Below are 26554 nucleotides of genomic sequence, written 5' to 3'. Positions count from 1 at the left end.
GCAGTTGTTTATATATATATATATATAATTATCCCTCTCAGGACCTTGTTTTCTACAGTTTACAGCCATTAACTTTTAGCCATAATATCTGAGTAGAGGAGTGAGTCGAAGAGCTGGATTCTAGGGCTCCAACTAGGAACCGAGCAACAATTGTGCAATCATTATTGGATCAATGTTGAAGAGCTGCTTAGGCTTTGAGTAGAGCTTTAGGCCATGGTGGTCATCAGTCTGGTAGAGAACAAGAGTTAGACTTCATAGACGAAGGAATGAATGAATAGCATGGAATGGGAGCAAGCCAAAGCCAAAATGTCGAAGACCTAGAGATATAAGCAAAATTTTGAAAATCAAATCAAACATTAAAACTTAAAATTGAGAGGATCAAATTTTAAATAATTAACTAAGTTAAAATTGGATGACATAATAAATATTAAATTTACTTTAATATGGTTTACATGACATTATAATGATGCAACACTGACTTTTTTACCATTTTAATGTATAATATTATAGTTGCCATTGAATTTTTATAAGTATAATTCTAAGTCAAAATATTGGGATATGATATTTTGATTAATTTCTTTTATATACTTATTCACTTGTAGAAATGCTTGCAAATATGTATGGAGTATTGCCACTTGATTGGACAGCTAGTAACAACTTAAATTAAAATAAATTTCCCCAACCTTCTTTTTTTTTCCTCTTTTTTAATCTTTCTTATATTTACAACATATGTAATTTCATAGAATGGTGTATAGATTTAAGTTTCTTTTATTTAAATCTTAAAAAAAGGCATACACTGATTTGTATTAGAGCCAAGCGGTTTATCAAAAATTCAGACCAATTCACAATTCCATATTTACTGTTGTTTTTCATCAGCTCTATGCGAATGTGGTTTCAGAACTAGACCAAACCAACTGGAGGATTAGTGCCTTGTTAAATCAGTTGGAACTGTCGATCTGGTTTGGTTTTTAAACAGTTGTGAGGATGCCTAAAAGAAACGGCATGCTAGTATTAGACAAAGATCAACGGGGTGAAATGTTGCTATGATGAAACTGGTGCAAAGAAATAGCATGGGATGGGAGCCAAGTTGATTTTGCGTCCTCTGATACCATGAAAGCTGAATCGTGTCTTTAAAACAAATATGAAAATGTGCCTCACTTGGTCACGTGTTGAGTGGTGTGTCATTGGATTTGAGTGTTGAGCGGTGTGTCATTGGATTTGAATGGCTTGAACTTAAATTTGAGCGTGATAAGGTTATATATATATATATATGTATGTATGTATAGACACACACACACACACATAATGGCATTTCTACAGGTTTTGGGTAAAGTTTGTTCTACGCCAGGTTTCCTGAGCGGGTGGTAAGATGGCAAACTTGGATCATAATTTTGTTTTGATCCAACCTAATGTTGGTCAGCTGTTATTTTATAGACTTCTGAATCGAATGATAAATAGACGAAGTTGTAACAGTTTTAAACAACATTTTTAATATGAGATAATGTACTTCATGGACCTGCGATTTAGTTGCTTATGATTTAATTGGTTTGTCAAGTTTAAGACAGCTTCTTGTCAAGCAATCTCTTCAACATTTTATTAAGTTCCGGTTTTTTAATTCATACTAACCTTTACAAACTATTGACTACTTGGTTGAATGATATTGCCTTTGACATCTAATGTTTGATGCAACCAAAAAGCAAAAAAAAAAAAAATCACTAGTTAAATAATGTGCACAGTTAATTTCTATTTTCAATTGGAACCTAATTTTTCATTCCTTATTTGCATTTTTTATGACCCAGAATTTAGAACATATGATAATGTTGATTGACAACATTCATACCAACAACATATTTGTTGATAATGAATTTAAGAAATGCTGCACTTCACAGAAAATAGAGTGAAGAAGTACTTTGCATCTATGATACTATATGTGTGCATTAACTATTTTGTATAACATGTGTATGTGTGAAGATTTGTGTCTATATTTATTATCATTTGTTCTCTGTATGATTTGCTGGGATTCTCGGTGATTTTTTGTAATTGGTACATCAATCATAATCATTTTAGCAAAGCCAGTTCATGATTGTAATCGTTTCCCCTTTGCCTAACAAAGGTTTTTTTAGCGGGTAGAGAAAAAAAATTGAATTTGCAATCGGTTAATTTGAAAGCATCTTTTTTTAGAAATATGCTTGGAGAACAATAAAAAAAAGCAATGTATAGATAATACGGAGGCTAGAAAGAGAGCAGTTGTTTGTGTAGACATAATACATAAAAGCAATATAGACTCTTAGGGCTACAACTTAATTATCAAGGAACAAGTTGCTTTATGCTTATAATTATCTTCCAGTTTCAGTGATTAGAGGTGGTTACTTTCGTCGCTTAAGAAGAATCATGAAGAAGTTCCAGTTTTACAATCTAATTAGGTTAATGGATTTTGGTTACTATACTAGTCTGATTACTGCTGTACAATAGATCTCGTGCCCATCTTTTATGGTATAAGTTTTTGGTTTAATATGAACAGATTTCAGGTCTGGTTATATAATAGGTTAATGAGCTACTGCTTATTTTGGGGGTAAAATGCATGTTTACTTTTGATATGCCAACATGATGATAAGCCATCTTTTAAGGGACTTAGATCACGGTTTACCACTATTAATTTTTTACCGCCCAAAAGTGCGGCGGTCAAATTTGGTGCTAAATTATGATTATTTAATTTTTAGCAGCCAATATGGTCATAGGCCATGTTGATGCCCATGTTCAGTCATTTGTGTAGACGTGAAAAGATATGTGGTAAATTTTTTACGCAACTGGCCGTTGACCATTCTTGTTTGTTAACTTGTACATTTGCAATATTTAGACATACATTGGACTGAAAATTATCCATATGTGATAAAAGATGGCAATGTATTTGTTGCTGACAAGCTTGCAATGATCCCTAGAAGCTTTATTGAACCACAATCAGCCAGAAAGAAATTGTTTTGGTGAGATCACATTACACTAGAGTGGAAAACTATTCAGTTTTTTGCCTTCCCACTTGTTGATCATGCTTTATCTAATACTTAAAAACAGTCATTTCCACATTTTTATGCATGCTGTTTTCCCAATTTTTTGATGATATTGGGTATTTTAGAGATTTCTTTGGGATTTGAAAATTCAAATCTACAATTTAGTTGTAGACCAAGAATTGGTTTATATTTTGACTATAGATCTAATGACAAAATAAAATTTGCCATCTGGTGCTTTTTGTTAACTTTTTTTTTTAATATATGTAAATTTCTATTAGTTTTGTATGTTTGGATGGGGAATATTGTTCACTAGTTTGCTATTTTTAGATTCACTGGCACAACATAGCTTTATTTTTTGTATATTAGGTTTTTTTGGAGAAAAAGTTTGAGGAAGAACAGAGATTGTCGAGTAAAATCAAGGATCTTGAAATGCAGCTAAACAGAGAACAGGAAGATTGTAAAAGGTTTTTTTTTTCCTCAATGAACATAATCATTCTCCATGGGATGTAGTCTATAGTCGTCAGTCTTGAGAATATATTTGTTTAATTACCTGTCTATCCGATATTGTTCTCTTTTGCAGGATAAATTCCAAAATAGAAAAGTTCTTTAAAGCTTATGGACGGTACATTAAAGCCCAGGAAGAATTGAAAAGGTAAGTTTGTTTGATATTGATTTTCTTTTTATGGTCTACAAAAAAGTTTATTTTATGGCTAAAATTATTATTTAAATTACGGATGGTACATCAAAACAGGAGGAATTGAAAGGCAAGTTTGTTTAGTGCCTTTTTTAAATTTATTTCTTTAAAAAAGTTTAGTTATATGACTAGATATTTGTCTTAGTTTATGCGTGGGCTAGAGTATAACTGAGAAGAGTATTGATTTCATCTTAGAAACCACATTTATGGACTAATTAATTTTTTTATATACACGGCAGGTCACAAGCTCGTTTTCAGAAGTTTGGAGATCAGCTTGGCTTAGATATTTCAAAGCTAGGTGCCAATGAAGATGACTCGAGCATTAATATTATAAGCGATGGAGAACGTAATGGTGACTTGATTCATAGCGGTTATTCACTGAAAAAAAGACCACTTCTCCAACCAGCAGCCGTCGAGGAAGTGAAGTTGGGTAGGTTGCAAAACGTTTTCATTTGAAATTTAAGCTTGTGATAATACTTCTACAGGCTTACTTTGTCAAAAACAAAGTCTGCTCACCACCCCCACATCTCCCCCCCACCCTCCTCCCTCTTTCTCTCTCTTCTCTCTCTCTCTCTCTCCTCTCTCTCTCTCTCTATTTCTTTCTCTCTCTCTCTCTCTCTCTCTCTGTCAGTTGTGTTTTACCTCGCATACCCAACCATTTGGTAATCAGGCCTAACGTATCTGTATTTTATCTTTACAATAAAGGAAATGTGTCGAAGAAAATTAAACTGTCTGCAACATTATCCAAGCCTACTTGGTCAGAAGATGCTCCAAAGGATGCTGAGACAGTTAAATTAAACCAGGAAGAAAAGGACTTACCTTTGTCACTACTAGATGGTTACAAGCGGAAGCGTGGAAAATTTTCTCCAAAATTTGGTTCTTTATCTAAGGTTTGATTTATCTCAAGGAAGATTTACATTTATACCACTCCAATCCTATGTATTTGCATATCTAACACCTAAACTTTAATTTTTACATATATACCATCTTTCTTATGCATTAGAAGGCGTGTTTTACTTTTTTAAGTTAAAAAGGTGGTATTTTTTATGTGATGAGAAAGTTTTGGGTGCTATGAATGTAAAAAAATAAAGTTTAGCTATTTGATACATAAATATATAGGAATTGGGCTGTATGTATGTAAATGCTCCTCTTAATTATGCCTACTATGACTTATGGAAGTTAAATACGACATGAGTGAATACTGTTTAAAAAATGTTCTCAAAACCCATTTTTACGAAACTTTTTTGTCACATTCTTATTATCTGCACATTTGATGATTTTGCAGAACCGGAGCTCTGAGACCGAACGAGTGCTACCTTATACAAGTCTGGTTGCTAATGCTATAGATGAACTCATTGAAGACATTGGCATTGTTGAAAAATCTCGCGGAATGGAGGCTGTCGCAGCACCTAGTGAAAATGGAACCATCGATGACAAAATTGTATCGTCCTATATTCCACCTCTACCTCCACCTGTAAATCAGAATGTTTACAAACAGGTGAATGTTATTTCCTTGTATATCTTCATTTGATGGCATTTGTCAAACAGTTATTAAGTATATCCTCTTCTTTTTGTAATGGTCAGTTTCTTATGGCGTACCAAGTAAAAATTCTTCTAATGCTCATGGGTACTTGTTATTTATAGTTCTTTGCTATATGCCTATTGTTTGTTCATGTTGCTAGGTTGCATCCTTCGGAAGATTTACATACATACCACTTAATTCCTATGTATTTACATATCTAACACTTAAACTTCAATTTTTATTTGTGCCAACTTACCTATGCATGAAAAGGAGTATTTGACTTACAAAAGTTAAATAGAGGGTTTTATGTGATATGAAAGATTGGGGTGGTATAATTATAAAGTAAAGTTCAGGTATTATATTTGTAAATAGATAGGAATTGGGTGTTATGTATGTAAATGCCTCATTCCTGTTTGGCATAATAGTATGGAAATATCATTACAACATTTCTTCGGGCTGTTTACATACATAACACCCAAAACATTGCTATTTAGAAATCCAGCACCCTTTTCAAATCCTCACTCAAATATCGAAATTCATGATAAATCCCCTACCCATATTTGTCATTTTTTTCAAACTCTCAACTATGGGTTGATCGTGAAGTTCAAAAATATCATATGCGTGCTAGATTTTAGAAATAACAATGTTTCGGGTGTTATGTATGTAATTATCCCTATTCCTCGATAGAGATGATGTTTACCATGCACTCAAACTGTATTTTGTCTGCCAACTTACAGTTTTATCCATTGTTTTTTTCAGTACGAAGGAGATGAGGAAGAAGATATAGATATAGATGTGGAGAAGGTGGATTCAGAAATGGTTGATATAGATCTGAATGGTGAAGTGGATATAGAACAGTAGCCATGCAGCGTTGTTGCTCTTACGGTTTGAAACCGCGGCTGCGTATAAGCGATTATTTTGGTTTGATTTCAACTTAGAATTGCTGTTTTTCCTTGCTGGCAGTCATTAATGGACAATGATGACTAGTGTAAATATTTGTGTTTCTTCTATTTGACAAACTAGTCCTTTAAGATCTAATCATGTTATTGGTACATGTAATGTTGATGTATCAATTTTGGTTATCTTGTTTTTGTTTGAATATTTAAGAAACATGGCTCATTTCTCTTTTTTTATTTTTTGTAAATTTTAAGTTTTAAATCATTTGTTTAAATTCTTAAAAATTTATTTGAAATTTTAATTGTAAGCTCATTCTTAATGTTTGCCTTCCAAGATTTTGTATCATACTTTTTGTATTCTATATTAAAAGTTTTATTTAACTTGTTAGCAATTTGGTTAATAAAAATGTCGCTTTGCGCTGCACTAAATCTTAAATCTGGAATGCCCAAAGGTGCTTGAAGGCTAAATTGTTAAAATTGATAGTATTATTTTGACACAAATAGCTGGGATATGTATGTGGTCTGCTACTGAACTCCATATTGTTAGGACAAGCGAAGCAAACAATAAGAACTTTTTATTGCATCCATCCAAGCAGTTGTTAAACATTTCCATCATGCTTTTCCATTTCGGAAATAAACTAAGTATTGAAGTGCACGGAATCAAATAAATATTGATATTAATTTAACAAAAAACAATAAGATTTCAAGTATTCAAACAAAAAGATTCAATTTCCTTCATTCATATGTCAAATTTTTTAAAAATTTATTCAAACTACTTCTAACACCTAAATAATATTATATATAAACAAATATTGTCCAAAAGAATTTGAACTATTCATCTAATGTACCAAGTTTCTTAACCCCCCCCATTCTGAGATCAAAACAAATCTAAGCTAAGCATGCTTGAATCTCATCAAAACTGCTTATTTTAAATTCCTTTACAAACAAGATATGCACTTATAAAAGAATAAATGCGCAAAAAGGCAGAGCAAAATTAGTTGCTTTTGAATCAAAGCAGAGTCCTCATTCTCGTCAACAGAGTTTGCATGTTCTCCAGCCTTTGCTTAAGCTGGTTAACATCAGAACCAGATTCCGATGAATCGATCGAGCTGCTTATTGCTGAAAGAAGCTCAGAGCACTTCTCCTTTGATTCTTCAACCTCAGCTTCCAGTAAAGAAATGGTGTAATTCAAGTTAGAATTTGAACTCCCAACAATGGCGTTTGATTTAGGCGTGAAGTTCATAGTGCTGCTGATGCTGCTCCGCCTGCTCAGTTTATCAGGCGTAAATATTTTGTCCAAGCTCTCACTTCCTGCAGGCAGAATGTTTTATAATTCTTAAAAAGGTAGGTTGATGCAGAAGCTTGTTCTCATGGAGCATTCCCCCACACAAATCCTATGTATTTACATATCCAACATCTAAACTTCATTTTTTTTATGTTTATACCACCAAAAACTTCTATATTACATTTCAAAAAAGTGAAATACATCTTTTCATACATAGGTAGTATGGCAGATGTGCAAGAATTGAAGTTTATGTGTTAGATATGTAAATACTTGAGAATTGATAGGTATGGATGTAAATCTCCCAATATATATCTACGAATATATCTACGAATAATTGTACCAAGATTGCTGAGCTGATCTATGGTAGCCAAGCCAATCGATTCCTCGAGCTTTAAGACACGGAGAATTCCCGCAGCGATTCTTCCCATCGAGTCCATTTCTGACCTGCAGAGTACAGCGAGGTGCTCAAGTTCCTCCTTCGAGACAACGGCCTCAATCTGCATAGGAGAATCGGTTGAAAAACGATCTGTGTTGCTTCCATTCAAACTGATGAAAATAGCAGAATTACAAAGGTGTGAATTGAAAAATTACCGGTTGCTTAACTGAGAATTTGATATTCTCTACAGCCCACTTAGCTTCTTGTGCACACTCAGAATCAGAAAGAACTAAATGAGCTTCGATGTTAATGCCTCCGGCATCACTAACGGGACCTAAATTGCTCGAATTACTGTTTAATTTAATTCCCGGGTTGCCTACTTCAGAATGGCCATCGCCGGAGCGAGGCTTCAAGGCCTCCAAACCTTCAATGCCGACCTGCGAGAGCACGAGAATATATATTATCTACATAATCAGTCAAATTTCTATTAAGAAAAAGGAAGATTTACATGAATACCATTCAATTCCAATGCATTTACATTTCTAACACCTGAACTTCAATTTTTACATATATATAAAAAGGTGTATTTCTCTTTTCAAAAGTTAAAATAGTGGTATTTTTAAGCGATACAAAAGATTTAATGGTATAAATGTAAAAATCAGTTTAGGTGTTAGATATGTAAATACATATGTAAATGCTCCTAAGAAAAATCATATGTGCTAAATGTTATAATTGTCTGTTAAGGATATGACTTTCAGCTTAATTAACATAGCTTAAGAGGCGCTACAGAAATAACCAGGAAATATAATTGCAAACCATTCATGAACAATAAAGAGTAATTACACCAAAATTTTCTGGGACCAAAGCAAAATAATTAAAAAAATTTAGGGAAACTTACATACATACCACACAATTCTTATGCATTTACATATCCTAAGCCTAAAATTTGATATTTACATTTATAACACTTCGATATTAACAACATACACATGAAAACTTGTATTTTACATTTAAAAAGTTAGTCTAATAGTATTTTTGATGTGATATCAAAGATTTGAGTGTTATGCATGCAAATATGTGAAGTTTAGGTGTTAGACATGCAATAAGTTTAGAATATTTTCACAAATAGACATTCTTACGATGATCAATTCCAAAGGATGGTTGCCAGACTTTTGCAACTCTACCGTTCCATATGAACTATTTGCACGAGCACTCATCGCTTTCATTCGTAAATTTTGGAATGTTGTGTGCCAACACATTTCCTCTCTCCTGAAATTCTCCCCATTACTATACCACCAGCCTTCTCTCATCTCCTCTGTTCCTTCAAGAGCAAACAACCAATTTCTCAACTCTATGGATACATCAATGTCATCTGGCATTCCCAGCTCCAAAAGCAACAATGGATCCTCCTCCTCTAAATTTACAGAGCAATAAAGTTTGTATCAGATGACATTTATGAAAGTGTAAATTATCCAAAAGATGTAAACGCTCAAATTTAACACGTAAAGCTCATTTTTTTTACATGTATGTCAACTTGTTTATGCATGAAAAGGTGCATTTCACCTTCCCAAATTTAAAGTTGTGATATGTTTATGTGATATGAAAGATTTGGGCAGCATAAATGTTATAAATAAAGTTTAAAGGTTATATATGTAAAAAACGTAAGAGTTGGTATGTATGTAAATGTCCAAAAGAAAGATTACTGTATAGCCTAAAGCAAAGTCAAAGAGGTACATACTATTTTCCTTGCTGGTATCCACCATAGACGACGGCCTAAAGAGATTTACAAGAGGCCCGGAAGATAAATTTTCCAATCCTTTTGTTAGACCCTCACCAGGTCCACCATCCGGTCCAAGTATACCGAATCGATGCAGAAGTGTCTCAGTATAGTTCATTCCACCACCAAGTCGGACTCCGGAAAATTTTGCCGAGACATTCAAGCTATGACATTCCATATCTCGCATTTTGTAAGGCACAACATGCAAGACAGACACATCGAGAAATGGGACCGCAAGGGTTTGATTCTCACTCCGGTTTTCGATCCAACAAACGCGTCTCATTTGAGGATAACCATTCCCCACTCCCCGCAATTCATGCTCAGAAGCAGAACCTATGGACCTCCTGTGAGCTAATACTCCATCATCCACACAGTTGATACAGATGCTTTTCCAAATCAAACCGGTCGACACAGCGAAAGCGCCGCCTAGAGTCTGGTGAGAAACTTTCACGGAGAAATCTTCTCCGTCGAATCGAACTAAAGGCATTCCTTGAACATCCAACGAATGCGACTCGAGAAACATAAGATGAAGGTTTTTAACAGCTAAACTAACGATGGTATCACTCGGAAGTTTTTCCATGAACTTTTTACCCAAAAACCTGCTTTTGCTATTTTGGTTTTTACAGATTTTTTTGACCTTTTCGCTAACTTCACCAAAAAAAGCATATATGTCTAAGACAAAGAGTAGCTGCTCAACAGAAGTGTTGGATGAATATCCTTCACAGGAAACTCCTATTCTAACAACACCTCCAGGAGGGGGCACTTCAACCAAAGGTTTGCCATCTGGAGTAACCATAGCTGCCTCAAAGCAGGCTTCGTGCACCTCAACACACTTCCAGAGCCCGGTGGGCGAATCAACTGAACCCGCCCGCTCTGTTGATGAGCTAATTGAAGTTTCGAGTGCAAGACTAAGGTGAGAAGCTCGAGTAGTCCACTTTTTTTGGCCCGCATCTATCGGTTGGTACTCCCATAAGCTAAAGCAGGCAGCATCTTTCTCCAAATTTAGTAAATTGCATTTTATTGATGGAGATTGTGAAAAACACAAGTCTGCTACATGAAGCCTTGCGCCAGAAAAAGAGGGTGGAGAATGCAATTCTTTAGTTGAGTGAGGTTCTATAGATTTTTTGAAGTCTAGAGGAATAATTAGATCCAATTCTTTCAGGGTGAACTGTAATGAATTGATGGAGAAATCAGGCAAGACAGTTCCGGGATTCACAACCACCCCGTCGGCCAAGAAAGAGGAGATCCTCAAACAAGATTCTTCCTGGAGAATAATCTGAAATAAAACAAAGAAAAAATATGTCTTTTATTGTTCATTATTATGAAAAAATAAATAAATTACGCAGCATACCGAAAGAGGTTGACAATCGATGACTGTCTGTGAAGCAAAAGTAGGGGGGGAAGGCGAAGGAGTAATCTGAAGAGAATGAAGACGAATCAGAGGCACATCTATATTGAACTTTATCTGTGAATCTCCAAAAGGATAGATTGGTGGAGAAAAATTCTTTCCTGGTTGAAAAAAATAATAGTAATAATTTTAAGGTGATATATAGTCACAAAAATTTGACAGGGTCAGTTATAGAATAATGGGAAAAAAAAAGCAGCAGGAAACAAACCAAATTCTGGAATTTGCAGAGATTCCTCTTGAGCAGCCTGCATTTGTGGTTGAACTAAAGTGCATGGAGGGCTTGCAAAGGTATCCCTGAAAAAAATCAAATACTCTGAATTAACAATTATGAACTAAATACTAGATGAAATTTTAAAAACTTAATAAAATGTGGAACGCTGTTGAATCAAAATCACTTTACAACATCTAACTTTCACATAACAAAGGGTTTGATTACTATAATAATATATGGAATTTCATGAGTTATGTTTTCTAATGTACATCAATAATAGCAATAATCTAACTCACTAATCTCAAAACAATTATTCGATTCTTCTAATTGAAGTTGAAAGTCACGAATCAAATTTAAATTAAAAGGTTTTGGCCTTCTACATCCAATTTAGAAATAAAAATTAAAATAAAATAAAAATGCTTGAAATTTTATGCAAAAGAAAGAAAATCAGATTGTAGTTGATCTAACAAAATTCAATCATGCTTTCAACTAATAATGCTGAATGAAGAGACAAGAAGAGTGGGAAGTGATAAAAATCACCATAATCAAGCACAAGCTTGAATAGAAAGAAAGCTTCTCCTAAAATACTTCATATCACACACTGAATCAACTTCAGAGTCTCGAGAGGAGAAGAATGAATTATTAGAATATCAAGAGGTAAAAAATAATTTGCATATCCATTTTTTTTAAATTAATCCATAGAAATACATTTACATGCCTCGATGCAAATAATCAGATGCCAGATGGAATATAAAAAAAAAGGATGAGAAACAGTATAAGGAAGCAGGCATAAGAGGGAAAGCCAAAAGCATCTTATTTCTTCTAAACATGTTTCTATATTTTATCATCTTCATCGTTCTATCTCGGTGAAAGTAAGCGTCGTTATGGGGGGCCTTGGACCTTAATGCCAGCTCAAGTCAATGCCTTTTAACCTCCATTGTAATCAATCTACTTCTACTGCCTGGTTCCCCAAACTTCATGCCAAAAAAAAAAAAAGGAAAGGTTTATCGGAGTGATGAAGTGGTTTCCTTAAAAGAAGTAATTTGGTTGGATTAAGGAAATAATCATGTTTGCTAAATAATTTGTCAAGCTACATAATTATGTTGGGTTAGCTTGACTTTAATGGCAATCTAATAAATTTGGGGATTTTGTTCCCTAATTGTAATAATTTAGGATAACAGATACCAATATCATGAATTTGTGTTAACGTCATGCTTTGAAATTAATTCTAGTAATTCATGTTTTTTTCTAAATTTTAGTGAATAGAATATCTTAATTTAGAAATATTTAGTCACATCAAAATGATTAATCATTTTCATCAAGATTCAACATGTTTGAATGTTTTCTAATTGGGCATTATATTTTGAACGTTCATACAATTTCTCAATGGGGCCCAATAAGGTATGGAGCAGCTCTAGAACTGAGGGATGAATTTAACCTTCCCAAACAAGTGTGCTTCTCTAATAATTAGAATAAGAACTCTTCAAAATTGTAATCAATTTGTTTGTGTGCATTAAACTATATAGTAATTATCTGCTCTTCAAAGGCCGCGAGAAGTTTTAGAAGCATGCAAATTTATTTTAAGCTAAGCATTATTTCTTTAAATTAGTAGAATTACCTATATTACACCAGGGTAACAAGAATGCCATAAATTCATTTATCTCACAAATATGCTTTTGAAACAAAAGATAACCATATAGACGTGACACTTGTGCTAACCGCAAACCGCTAAAATATGTCATGATCCACCTAAAAAATATTTTACCCTATCCCAAAACATGCCATTATTGTTATTATTAGTGCCTGTCCTTCCCACTTGATGCCTCGACCAAGCTGCCACTGCTTAATGTCGAAATTAACTATACTAAGAATTTGTAACATAGCATGCATTTATTCACAGATATGTAAAACAAAATAATGGCAATAACTTCATGAAGATTTTGAATACCTCAGGAACAATCCACCAACCATAACTCGAGTTAAATTTTTTGAAACTTCACCATCGGATATACTAGCCTGAAAAAATGTTAAAATAACAAAAGACAATCAGCAAATAGAGAATTTGATCTACCAAAAGATAATTAGTTTTCTTTAGATCTCTATTTCATATAAGAATAAATCAATGGGTATGATGCCTAATCCCACCAAATACTCGAATTAGTGGTTTTAAATGTCAAAATCCTTTTTGTAACTTAATAATCCAACACTCGAGCATTAGATTTCAACACAGCCAAAAAAAAAAAGCCATCCCCACTTCCATAAACATAAAATCACACAACCAAGGTTTAGTTGGAGAAGGTTGGCATACTATTCCTCACACAAGTTGCATAGGGCTTATGCATTGTTGTTAAATACCTAAAGCGTTAGCTTCTGAAGTAGAGCAAGACAAAATTCAGGCCAACTCTGAAGAGATCAAAATTTCACCATGAGATACCGAAGTGCCAAAGTATGTGTTATCATTGCTACGCAGCAAGCCTCATTGTTGCCTATGATCTCTGTTTGGCTGAAGGGGCCAATTCACGCTAGACAGTTAAATGAAGATATATAAATATGGGCCATGGTGCTGCAATTTTGTAACTTGCTTGATTCCCTTTCAAGGCCAAGAAAATCCTTCTTAGCTTTTTACCCAATATTCTTAAAATTTACTCTCCAACATTTCATCACCTCTCATTGATGATCATAAGAGATTAAGAGCTATGGTTTTATATAGTCACTGGCACCAAATTACGGTTTACTTCTTGAATATCCATCCTATTTATTTCTTCCTATGATAAATTTCCTTCATGAAGTTTAAGCAAAAAATATTGACAATGATGACTTATTTAGAGTACTTTGTGTTATTTGCTCAGGTTGTCATGGTTTATCATTATTCAAACATTGCTTAACTTTCAATTGGTTCAACATTAATTTAAACCAAGAGTAAGAGGGATTTTTTTTGGGGATAATTACATAAGTAGTACTCGAAACATTGTTATTTATAAAACTAGCACCCATGTAATTTTTGAACCACCAAACTGATGCATTTGCACGTGTCATGATCAAAACATTGAGAAGTTGATAAAAAAAAATATGAGTTGCACTTTTATAGTGAATTTTGATAATTGAATGAGAATTTGAAGAATAGATGAAAGAGGGTGCTAGATTTGTAAATAGCAATGTTTTGATTGCTATGTATGTAATTGCCCCCTTTTCTTAACTTTCTTTGTTGATTAACTTTAATGTTACCAGCTTTGCTATTATCGTCGGTCATCATTATTGATCTGCTTTGCCATGGTTTCTTGGATCGAATAGCAACTCACAGATGATTTCCATTCCTTGAATACATTATTCATTGTTTCAAATTATTCCATTGGCTAAACGAGCACAAACTTTGAACATGGTATCTTCTATCTTATCCCTCAATACTTATCAAAACATATGAAAATTGAATTTAAGTTGCTAAATTAAAATGAGTTGATTTTCTACAAGCTATATCTACTGACGCAGGGTTGAGAAATTTGCAAATAGTTGTTTGAGAAATGTAAATAAAATTTTTTTATTCAATAAAATTTCATGTCTTGTTTAAAATCTTTTGTACACTTGTGTTGGATGTGGGATACCTTCAAGTGCATACAAGTTTGAAAAGCAACTCGTAGAAGTTATCACCTTGTACCATATAGAGACACAATCTTCACTTCTTAATCTCTACTTATTTTCATAAATATTTATTTTGTGGAATTACAAGTGTCATAGTCTGGTAAATTGTCACTATAGGATTTCAATTGTAGCTAAAAATTTAAATTTCTAATTAATTTTTGTGGTTCAAATTTTTTCTTGATTTCTTGAAGTTTAATAAATCAGTAAATTATAATTATTGTTTATTTATCGTATTTCCAAATTTACACCTAAAAAACGAGGATTTGTCTAATAGTCTTTGAAATGTGAGCCCATAATTTTATTTGTGCTTTACATTCATTAGATCATCTTAATTGTATTAAGAGCAAGCATTATGCATCAACGGTATCAAAACTTTAGTTGTGTAAATACATAACTCAAATATGAGACTAATTATCAAAATAATTCAATACGTCATAAAGAAGTAAGAGTTTGACTAATATACAGAATTAATTTATAGAATTATTGAATAATAAATAAATAATGGGATGACATTAATCTGGCTAAAGTACGATAAAAAAATTGAATACCAATTAAGTTGATGCATGTGAACTTGAAGTTAGTTTTGAACATAATGATGAACCAATCCAACAAAATATTAGAGTTGATAGGAGAAAAAAAAAATTATAGATGTCAAAATTGTGATATAAATGATTTATAACCAGAAGTGCTAAATTGTGCCTAATTTTAATGGTAAGATTGATCCAAAAAATTCTTCTAAGGTAGACAATGGTTTTAGATACATATTTCAATGAGAAGCTATGTTTGGGAGACAGTTGGTAAAATTAGCAAAGTCAAAGTTAGTTGGGCAAGCTAAAATATATTGGATTGGTATGAAAGAGTAGAGAGAATTTGGGAGGGATAGCCACCATCACTTAAGTGAGCTAAAATAAATTAAAAGAAATATGTATAATATTATGATCATTTGGTCAAAGCATAATCCTTCAAATTAAGAAACAAAGTTGTAACATTATATATGACATTTGAAAAATTGTTGTTGCATTTTGTGATTATTGAGTATCCTAACAGTACTCTCAATATTTAGATGTCAAAATTGTTATATAACCAGAAGTGCTAAATTGTGCCTACTTTTGATGGTAATATTACAACAACAACAACAACAAAGCCTTAATCCCACTACATGGGGTCGGCAACATGAATCATTTTTCTCCATTGCGTCCTATTTAGTGTCATGTTTTCATTTAGTTCTAGTAAATTAAGACCATTTTTTATACAATAAGCCCAAGTTTTCCTAGGGCTACCTCTGCTTTCTTAACATAAGCCGAATCTAAAACATCTACTCTCTTAATATTGATTTAAAAAAATTTTCTAAGCTAGGAAATGGTTTGACAACTTATTTTCAATGACAAGCTATATTTGGGGAATATTTGGTAAAATATGCAGTCAAATTTAGTTGGGCTAGCTAAAATATATTGGATCGGTATGAAAGAGTAGAGAGAAAATTTGGGATGTATAGCCACCATCACATAAGTGGGGTAAAATGAATTTAAAGAAATATGCTTATATTTATCATATCATGATCATTTGCTAAAGGATAATCCTTCAAATTAAGGAACTAAATTATAACATAATACACATTTTAAAAAATGTTGTTGCATTTTTGTGATAATTGAGTATCCTAACACTACTATCAATATTTAGATGTAAATATAGACCTAAACTTAAAAAAGAGATGACATCACGCAATTTTTTAGTGCTTGAGAATGATTTTCAACTTGCAATAGATTATTAGTAAATGTTAAAGCTTCATAAGTTTAACAAATTTAGTGCATATTCTTAGAGTGTATTAATTCGTCAAAATAGTCAACTTTAGCCTGTCAAATCTACTACATCTAAGGCAACAAACACCACAACTGATAAAGACACTAAGAGACTTATTTGCATCTAGACATGAATACAATTTTTTTGTCAATGCATGTTTAAAATGCCACAAAATTGGCCATTAGGTCATATGAAAAGCATGAAAAAAAAGTTTGATGAGAAGATTAGTGATTATCAAGATGTCTTAGTTGAAAATTCATTGAATGTCATGAGTTGCATCATGGCCACACCTTGGGTTGAGTTTGATTGGAAGAGAACTAAAAATTTTCAAACATGAGGAAAACATTACAAGCTTATCATTAATAATGGGAGTTATGAGAATGCCGTGTTTGAATATAACATAAATCATATAAATCTAAAACATGAATAACACTCACAAAAATATAAGATGGCCTAACTAAACAAAGTTGCTATTCCCATGCCCTAAAGGTTTTTAATTCCTAAACAGTTTATATTGATCGAATTTGGTGTGATGTGGTAACTATGTTCAATGCTTATTTTATTGTAGGTAGATCTTGGTTATAGCTCATTTTCGAAGGTCAAATACTGATCCTTCTTAGATAGGTAGGAGAAGAAAAATTCTAAAACATACAACATGTACGAGTGAAACTAAATCTACAAAAAAAATCAAGTGTTCCCGATAAAATAAAAGTCTTTACATATTATGAATTAAGCTGCGTTTGAGAAAGAGAGCAGACAAGGTGTAAACCATCAAAATCTAGTGTTCGTAATAAAATAAAATTCTTTAAATATTATAAATTAACTTGCATTTCAGAAAGAGAGCAGATAAAGTGTAAACCATCATTACTATTGAGTTGTCTGCTGTTGTTCCCAAGTTTTTTAATTTCCTTAATTTTGTTAAGCTAGAGCTTTATTTGATAAAGATATGTCCTAAAAAGCTTCCTAATAACTTCTAATCAGCTAGATACACATAAAATTGCATTGATTTAATTTTAGGATCATGATCATCATTGTTTGATTTATATCATTATAGAATGACTCTAGTTGATCATTCTAAGCTTAAAAGATAAGTTGTTTTATTTAAAATTGAGTTAATTAAGGTAAGCATGAGCCTTTGGAATGTATTAGCTTTGCTTGAATCAATGAATTGATGTAGTTGACATATGCCTATGAATAGGGGAGCCATCAATATATAGTTAGACACCAAGGTTTTAAATTTCAATTTGATTCAAATTTTTCTAAGTATCAATAGTTTTGATGGTCCCAATAGTTTGATTCCATTTTGACTATGTTTAATACTTAAAAATGCTTCTCAAGTTATGAAACAACTTTTAGTGTTTTATCATAGGGTTTTCATGAGCCTAAATAATGTTAAATCGTGTAGATGCCATCATCTGGCTCGTATAACTATGATCTAACCATCTAAAATGTTAACTATTAAGTATTAAATCAAACCCAACCAACATTGCTAAAAAATGGAGGAGTAGATCGCATTTAGCTATTATTTGATTATTTCAAACCATGGTAAGCATCTGTTTGTTTGACAACCATCAAACAGGCTATTATTTCAAACCATGGATTCCACCTTCAATTTTGGTTTTATCTGTTTCACAATATGTGAAGTGCAACCATCTACAAATACTTTTATCCTACCATTCAAGAACCTAAATTTATCAATTACATAATAACATACAAAATAATTGAAGGTGTTAAAAAATGACCACATATCAACCCGACTCAAAATATGAGTTTGGATTGACCCAACTGATTCTAAGATGATGTTCGGGTCAAAAGGCAAAGTTTATTTTTTTTAGCAGTGCAGGTTCAGGTTAATCCACCAAACAAAAACTAACTCGTAAACACGAAAGTGACTCGAATTTGACTCGTCAACCCAAACTTGAATCGAAATTGGCCAGAATAATTATTATGTATTAAATGTTTTATGTAAGTCACATCCTAGTCAGGAAGAGCGAGTGGTGTTAAGGTTAATATTTTGATTAAGTCAATTTCAAATTAGACTCGAACAAGACCTACAAACCCGACTTGAAACCCCTAGAATAAAGAAAAAGAAGCTCTTCACCCATTAAAAATCATAGAGTGTAGTTAAAAATAAGATAATAAGAGAGTACAATTTAAAAGAGCACGCATAAACTTTTAAAGATAATGCATTACCCTGGAGAAAAAAAGCGACTGCATGAGAAGTTCAAGCTGAAAATCTGAAATTGACAAACAAATTAGTATGATTATCCACAAGAAAATAACAGAGGCACTAAAATTGAACGTTGGCCTCAACATAAAAGCTAAGAATCATCCATCCATTTTAGTTACATGTATGGTAATGGAAACATACCAGCATCCTTGATACAGAGAAAGATATGGTCTACAATAATCGAAACCAACGAACGACCGGCAGCCTCAGCAGACCTCTGGACTCGATCAGATTAAGGATCGTAACATCAGCATAACGTCCACTAGACACAACGAATAATCACAAAAATCAAGAATCCATAAAACCTGCTGAGCCTTCGGGTCAACATCTCCCCTATTTAAACAAACATACAGTCCTGTCATGAACCGAAGAAAAGCACGTAAACCTGCAAAAGCGTAAAACCACTAAATAAAATTGCAAATTCTGATTATATTTTGTGACTTATGACACCATCTAAACCTGGTTCACTGAAAGCAGGAGACACAGCTTCACTGACATGTAACTGAACCTCTAGACCCAGTGGACCATTTTGTTCAGTCCTTTGCACTGTAATCTGAAGTTGTTGAAATAAGCAATATAAGTCATGGAAAATTTATACTAATTTTATTCTTTCTATAAAATAAAAAAATATTTATATACATACCACTCAATTTTTATGAATTTACACATCTAACACCTATACTTCAATTTTTACATACATGCCACCATATCTATGCATAAAAATGTATATTTTATATTTTAAAAGTTAAAATGGTGATATTTTTTTTATGTCATATAAAAGATTTGGGTGGTTTAGATATGTAAATACATAAGAATTGGGTGGTATGTATGTAAATGTCGCATAAAAAGACTCCATTACATAAGCCTGTCCGGCGATTCCTTCCAAGAATCTTTCACCCCCAAAGAATACTCTTTTTGCGCCATCGTTATCTCTTCCATTCTTTCCATTGTTCAAGGATAAGTGTGAATCCGAAAGCATATCAGGATGAGGTAAAAGATCAATTGATAGAGAATCCCATTCCAACTTCTGCAGATGGTGGGAACAGCATAATTAAATTACAAAAAAATGTGGCAGGAAAAATCTTCAGCAAAAAGGTCCTGGCAAAAAAGAGATTCAAGAGCATAAGAACCTTGAACACATAAATGAATTTTTTATTATTGGAGAAGTCCCTTGCTTCCTTCAAATTGACAACCTGGACAGTAATACTCGTCTAATCAGGAAATTGAGATAATAGTTGAATAAAAGAAAAAATATGCTGCGCAATAAAAATCACCTCCCAATTTTCATTTGTAGTATACAACCAAAGGTTGCGAATTGTGATAGATGCCAATGGCGGAGACCTGGCAAGAGTGTTAATCATGTACAGACGATACATTTAATACTGAGACATATTAAGATAAATACATAAAACCAAGGATTTAATGAACAAAGCAGTGCATGGACATGAAAGCAAAAAGATTGTCATTTTAGTTTGAAATCTTGCAGGAATTCATGAAAAAAGTTCTAAAAAAAGGCCCATTATGCTAAAAAGATAAATATTGACTTGGAAAATTGTGCTCACCGAGCATACCTCAGTAGAAGAGTAAAGATTAAGAGAGAGTTCACAGTCAGCTTAGACATTCTTTAGCCACAATGTAATGATATATTTGTCATATATATTATTAGTTTTAGATAAAACTTAATTACCACAATATTTCATAACTTAATTTTTTTCTTAAACCTCTAAATTTAAGTTAATTATTAGGTGAATTGTATGTAAAAATTGATTCTAAAAGGATGAGTTATGGGAAGGTTAATAAGGGCACAGAATAGGAGAAAGAAATGGGACGAGACTAACTATATTTAATTTTACAATGGCATATAACATTACAATAATAAATGCATGTATAAGAAACTACAAAAAGCATTTAATTAATTTGAAAAGTGAAGTCACCACATCCTAAATATTTACTTGAAAGAAAAGAAAACCATTTTGCAATGATAATAAGATAATTCTAGCAGAATAATTGACCACATAATATCAAGTAATAACTGAGAATGCTTAAGATAGGAACAGAAAGAAAATGATCAAAAGAAAGAATTGTCCTGGGATTTTAATAGATTATTAAAAGAAAGAAATTGAAATTATTCACTTTTAAATCAAACTTCATGTAGGCGATTGCTAGTTCTTATTAAAAATTGTCATATAAGTTTCAAGAGATCCAATAAATAAATCATTTGTGATTATTAAAAAAAAGAAATGAGCTTTTAAAGAGTAGTAAAAAATAAAACACTATTAAGGCTTATGGCAAAATTTAATACTACCTAAACTTAGCAAAAAGAGATACTTGCATTCACAAAGTAAACAGCAACCTAGAAGAAAAGTTAGCTCTTTATGCAAGAGAGGCCATAAGCCTTTCCATGGATCTCCTCGTAAGGTCTCGCTATCTTTTTATAAGATTTCACTCAAAAAATATCCAAACACACCCCAGGTGACTCTTTTCTTGTTATAGTTTATATCATCATTCTCTTCTTTCTAAGATTCCACCTACTTTAATCGCTTATTGTTAGTTTAAGTTTTATTGAAATTGCCAACCTTAGCTTAAATAAATCCTTTTATAAATTCAATGCTCCCCTAGTCTTTTTCACTTTTACTTTTAATTCCTTTCACATAATATCAATTAACACCCTTATAAGTGAACTTTCCATACTATGTTGTACGTTCACACAGCCTATTTTCATCTCCTATGAAATATTATTCAATACATGCACTCCCACACCATCTAACATATCATTTCTCCAGTCAATAGTTCTTACTTCTAATAGATTCATCTTGACAAATACATCCATACAAATGAAATGTGTCCAAGGAAAAATGGCAATCAAAGTGAGCCGAGCGGTTGATGGCATACCACTGTTATTATTTTAATGAGTGCATGATCAAAAAAGCCCATAAACTTTTTAGATGTATTCATTTTAATCCAAAATTTCTTTTTAAGTGTTAAATTCAGTCCAACTCACAAAATTTAAATAAATATGATCCTAACATCAACTTTTACTTCTTTTTAGATAAAAATTGGCGAAAGGAAGCATTTTCTTGGAGTGTTTTGAACATTTTAGGAAATTTTTCATTGGTTTAAGCATATATTAAATAGTGAGATTGACCCTGAAAAACTAAAATGCTCTCATAAGAAAATTCCTTCTACTAATTCATGTCTTAAAAAATGACAACATTGACCGTAGGAACAATCTAACACATTGGTAATTTGAGGGAATATATTGAACGTTTAAAAAATATAGAACTTAACAGGACACCTGAAAAAATCTAAAGACCATTTTAGTTATTTACTCTTATTTTAATTGAGCGTCAACACATAGCTATACTTTCAACGAGCAGGATGTCCTTCAAAGAGTTTTCACATATACTTCAAAATTGTGTGGGTCAACAACTCTAACAAAGATATACCCACAATTTGGCGAGGCCAAGGTTATCTTGATGTCACCTCTTTTTTCAAGACTTTATCATTCCACACCATGTCAAGTCCCACCATACTTGACATAATTCCCATCAATCATGCAGATAGTCGACAAAATCTGAAATAATAATGTTCTTATTTGCGATGAATAGAACTATTTTCACACATATTTGTTACTAATTTTGTTTTTCAAAGTACAATAAAATAGCATAAAGCCCAATTTGTTTCTACCAAATCACGCTTCAGCACAGTGAGGGCCCTTGCATTGCCAACAGAATTCATAAATAGACCATTAGAACTAACAAAATTTACGTTACATGTTTTCTTATAAACTACATATAGATGATTTAGCTCCCGCATTAAAAGAGAAAAGTGTAAACTAACTGCCTTAACCTTACAACCATCCACAACGGTGACATTGGAATTCTGGATAAAATCCTTTGTCAACATTTTAATCTTCGGTTATTGATAAAATGAGACAAAATAGTAGCAAAAATAACAATACAACAGCATCAAAGAGCTAGTTTAGAACATTTGTAGACACAAAATGCAGAGTACTCGATAATAATTAAAACTAAGTAAGAATATAACTCTTTCAACCAAGAAACATAAATAACCTAATGTTGAAATTACTAATTATGTGATTTTTACAATAAAAACAAATTCACTCAGTAAACAATTAAATGATTTCATCTAGTACTGCTTCTTGTAATATACTCCATTCAAGCCTATATTGCATTTACTGAAACTTTGATGCAAAATAATAGTAATAATAATAAAGATCCTTCTGCACAAAGATAGTCATCTATCTTCTTCATTTAATAAATGAAAAAACCACCGAAATCCTTCTTCTAAGATTCAACCAACTCCTCAAAGAAAAAGGGAATGAGGATGGAAAGAATATGCTATTTGCAAGAAGGACATGATTTGAATATAATATTTCCGAATAAAAGGTTATTTGTGCAGGAAAACGGCCTCAATTGTAACTACAAAATGATTAACTTTCACGCGTAAGTTACTTTTATCAATAAAAATTACAGAACTGTTTATTGGGAAACATTCTCATGGAAATCAATGGAAAATGTTTCAAGCTACGTCAACATTTTATCATAAAAAGAAGGGGCATTTACATATATAGCACACATTTCTTATGTATTTGCACATCTCACATCTACACTTTCATATTTACACACATAGCATCAAATATTTAATATCACATCAAAAATAGCCCTGTTAACACTTTTAGAAAGTAAAATACACCTTTTCATTCAAAGGTTTAAAATACCAAGATGCTATGTGTGTAAATAGGAAAGTTTAGGTGTGAGATATATAAATACATAAGAGTTGTGGACTAGGAATGTAAATTCCCCAAAAAGAAATGCTAGTGCATAATCACCAAGGCAAGAAAACTCGTCAATTTACCAAGTCGAACCTCCTTGTCGTTGCGTGCCACCACGTGTTTCAAGCAAAAGATTAACGGTTCGTACTTCCAAAGTCATTCCATCTGCAATCTGAAAACCTATGTTTAGTACTGCATTACTCTCTGAGAGATCAAAGTACACTCATAAACTAATTAAAACACGTTGCTATATAAAGTCCTATGCTTCCACTGGTCCTTACATAGTTCTCAAAATTTTGGGGTTGTTTAGTTGTGCAATCTAAATAGCAACTTATTCACAAAATATTTTTGATGCTCAGATGAAGTTTTTGGTTTAATTGTATATTGTTTAAGGAAATGTAACATTTTAGAATGACATTTAATGATTATAATCTTTAGATTTGACGGTTAAGTGCATTGTGATGTTAGCAGAACAAGAATAGGTCATTTGTGAAATTTTATTTAAAGATGTAAACAAACCGGATAACAATCTTATGCTAACAACATAATATCAAATAATGGCAGGTCTGCAAACCAAACATATTTGTAATTTTATTTATATCAAATGACAACATAAAAGAAAAACACAAAACAGAAACAACCCTAGAGCAGAATATAAAACATTAAAAATCATAAAATGAAAAACTTGAACCTGAAACCAAAGTTATACCTTGTCAGCAAATCCATATCCACTGCCTTTTGCAGAGCTTGTTGATAACTGAACACTGTAACAAATAAACAAAACTCAGAAACCATGAACCAACCTTAATGAAAAGCAAACATCTCATGAAAATGAAAACCTGCTGGAACTCCGCTCATCCTCCTCAGATTTCTCCTCCAGAACCAGATCAAGCCTATCAATTCGGACAACAATCGGATCTGTTTGTACGTAAGAAACAGCAGGTAGCTGCAATTCCATTCAAGAGACAGAAGAAAAATGTGCTTAAACATCACAACGTGGTCTCCAAATCCGATCAAACCACCAAATGAGAAAATACCGTAATTTCCAGCTTCCCAACTCGCGCGGTGGTCACATTCAAAGCCAAAGGCAGCCCGAGACTCGCGTGTAGCACGTCCCCGTTGATGTCTGCTCAAATCAGTCAAATAAAGCAGCAAATTTTAATGAAGTGTGAGCAAGCCAAGCACTGAAATTAAAGCCTTCTTCTTTTAACGAAAAAATAGAGTAATAGGAAGGATAACCTAGGTTAGATAGCTGAGCTGTGCGGCCTTGGAGCTTGAACTGATCCCTGGAAAAAGATTTAAGCCAGTACTTGAGCGTGTACTCGAGAGCCCGGGCAAGGATCGATTCCATCCCGGGATTCAATGGCGACCTTCAGGGGATTTCGAACACCTGTAGATCTGTTATCGCCGGAGCTCCGATGTCGGCTGGAGAATCTCAATGAGAAAACGATTGAGAACGACAACAACAGCAGATAAAGGGCAGGGGATGCGAAAAAACTATTTCTTTATGCCAAAAATTCGTCCTTTATTATTTGCTTATCTCTCTGTGAGAAAGAACCCTCCTTTGTTCTTCCTTTGTTCCCCTTATCGCCAATGCCTTTTCCCATTCCGCACAGTTCCGTCGGCTGTTAACGCAGATCTCTCTCGAGTCAAAGCCACGTGATACATTCTGTGGAATTTTGTCGCTCGGTTCCATATATAAGATCATATGGGTAACATATTTTAATAACTTGAACATATCCTTGCATTATTTTTCCACATGCAGTGGTATTCTATGAATTTGTAATGGCATCTGAATTTTCAAATACATCTTGAATAAATGTATATACTATATTTTATTCGCTGGAGAAGCTATTAAAAATATGTACAAGTCTTACACAAAGATTGATAATTCATCAATTATCATTATTTTTTTATTAATTTGATTCAATTAGATTCATACAATCCTCATTTCTTTAATACGACCTTATTTGTAATGTTGTTTTGGAGGTAAGGTGCTACACCGGAATTATGGTGTGTTGTTATATTTCATTTGTGGTGTGTCGTTACTCCGCTTTTCGAAGTGTATCGTTACACCGCAACATATATTGTTACTTTGTAAGGTTCATCAATGGCGAAGGGCAAGGGATGGTTGATAATGATCGACAACAACAGACAAACAATGATCAACACTATTCAACGACTACTGAAGTAGGTAGCGGTCGACGAGTTCTCAGTCAAGCACAACTATTAAAATTGGCTCCTTCTTCTCATTCAAGTTTCAATCAAGCGTCAGGTCCGTCTCCATAATGGGGGCAGGGCTTTTGTTATAGAGTATGGGAATGATCTCTTCTATAAAATAATGATATAATGTTGATCATCCCATCAGACGTCTTAGTGAGATTTCAATGATCGAACAACACATTGTGGATATTTTAGTATCTTAATGATGTCCAAATTTAGTGACATTGGGCTTGTTGAACAAGTATAGTTAAGATGTTTGATTTGACTACAAGCTTGTCAAGCTTGAAATCCATTTGACTTTTTGAACCTTTCAAAAGTGATTTAAGGACTAGATCATGTCTTGATTTAACTTGAATTGAGCCAATTTAGGCGTCATTGGGTCAGTCTTGTCGAGCCAGCTAGTTCGACCGTGACTTCACTAAAATTGGAGTTATGAATAATTTTTAATTTGAGTTTGCATCTTTCTTGCTAAAAATTTATCTCTAGATTCATGTCTTACCACGAGATTTTTGTAAAATGACAGCACTCGTTGATGATGTAATAGAAATTATATTGATGCAATAATACTATTTATTTTTGTATGGCTATATTTATATGCTTCATTAAAAATTATCTAATAATATTTTTAATTTTTTTAGAGAAAGTTGATTTAATTGATATTGAATTTAAGATTTAGCACGTTATTTAAACTTCTAA

At 32.8% G+C, this 26554-nt stretch overlaps 3 protein-coding genes across 5 annotated transcripts in view; 2 read left to right on the top strand and 1 right to left on the bottom strand.

The window, feature by feature from the left end:
• LOC110032105 (zinc finger CCCH domain-containing protein 13) overlaps positions 1–6340 on the top strand; it is a 24810-nt gene extending 18470 nt beyond the window's left edge. Inside the window, exons 6-11 of the mRNA XM_020735620.1 lie at positions 3372–3469; positions 3586–3657; positions 3939–4129; positions 4405–4589; positions 4985–5197; positions 5981–6340. Of these exons, the coding sequence (XP_020591279.1) occupies positions 3372–3469; positions 3586–3657; positions 3939–4129; positions 4405–4589; positions 4985–5197; positions 5981–6082 (861 nt within the window). The 3' untranslated portion in view covers positions 6083–6340. The remainder of the gene's footprint in view (positions 1–3371; positions 3470–3585; positions 3658–3938; positions 4130–4404; positions 4590–4984; positions 5198–5980) is intronic.
• A 543-nt stretch (positions 6341–6883) lies between these two features.
• On the bottom strand, positions 6884–25311 carry LOC110032114. 3 transcript variants are annotated; one of them, XM_020735633.1, is made up of 20 exons: positions 24875–25311; positions 24673–24761; positions 24475–24581; positions 24345–24399; positions 23719–23807; positions 20115–20181; positions 19971–20033; positions 19700–19867; positions 19300–19393; positions 19146–19225; positions 18982–19057; positions 18804–18847; positions 13123–13190; positions 11172–11257; positions 10907–11064; positions 9517–10831; positions 8918–9192; positions 7994–8215; positions 7743–7899; positions 6884–7428 (listed from the first exon to the last, which is right to left on the bottom strand). In XM_020735633.1, the coding sequence occupies exons 1-20, from the start codon at positions 24984–24986 to the stop codon at positions 7127–7129; spliced, it is 3627 nt and encodes a 1208-aa protein (XP_020591292.1). In that variant the 5' UTR covers positions 24987–25311; the 3' UTR covers positions 6884–7126. The 3 variants fall into 3 exon arrangements, with proteins under 3 accessions (XP_020591292.1, XP_020591293.1, XP_020591294.1); XM_020735634.1 differs by having other exon boundaries at positions 8918–9189; XM_020735635.1 differs by lacking the exons at positions 24475–24581; positions 24673–24761; positions 24875–25311 and having other exon boundaries at positions 23719–23800.
• Positions 24998–26554, top strand: part of LOC110032083 — a 31190-nt gene continuing 29633 nt past the window's right edge. Inside the window, exon 1 of the mRNA XM_020735597.1 lies at positions 24998–25035. Coding sequence (XP_020591256.1) covers positions 24998–25035 — 38 coding nt within the window. The remainder of the gene's footprint in view (positions 25036–26554) is intronic.

This window comes from Phalaenopsis equestris, unplaced genomic scaffold (genome assembly GCF_001263595.1).
Source record: "Phalaenopsis equestris unplaced genomic scaffold, ASM126359v1 Scaffold000878, whole genome shotgun sequence".
NCBI classification, from domain to species: domain Eukaryota; kingdom Viridiplantae; phylum Streptophyta; class Magnoliopsida; order Asparagales; family Orchidaceae; genus Phalaenopsis; species Phalaenopsis equestris.
The sequence above is the reverse complement of the archived record's forward strand: the minus strand, read 5'-3'. Positions and strand labels throughout refer to the sequence as shown.

Excerpts from the sequence above, each read along its gene's own strand:
- LOC110032114 (XM_020735633.1), bottom strand. The coding sequence starts at position 24,986 with ATGGAATCGATCCTTGCCCGGGCTCTCGAGTACACGCTCAAGTACTGG. Across the intron at positions 11,065-11,171 it reads TCTGCAAATTCCAGAATTTG|GAAAGAATTTTTCTCCACCA; the intron begins GTTTGTTTCCTG and ends TTTTTCAACCAG. Across the intron at positions 8,216-8,917 it reads ATCCTTTGGAATTGATCATC|GTCGGCATTGAAGGTTTGGA; the intron begins GTAAGAATGTCT and ends GTGCTCTCGCAG.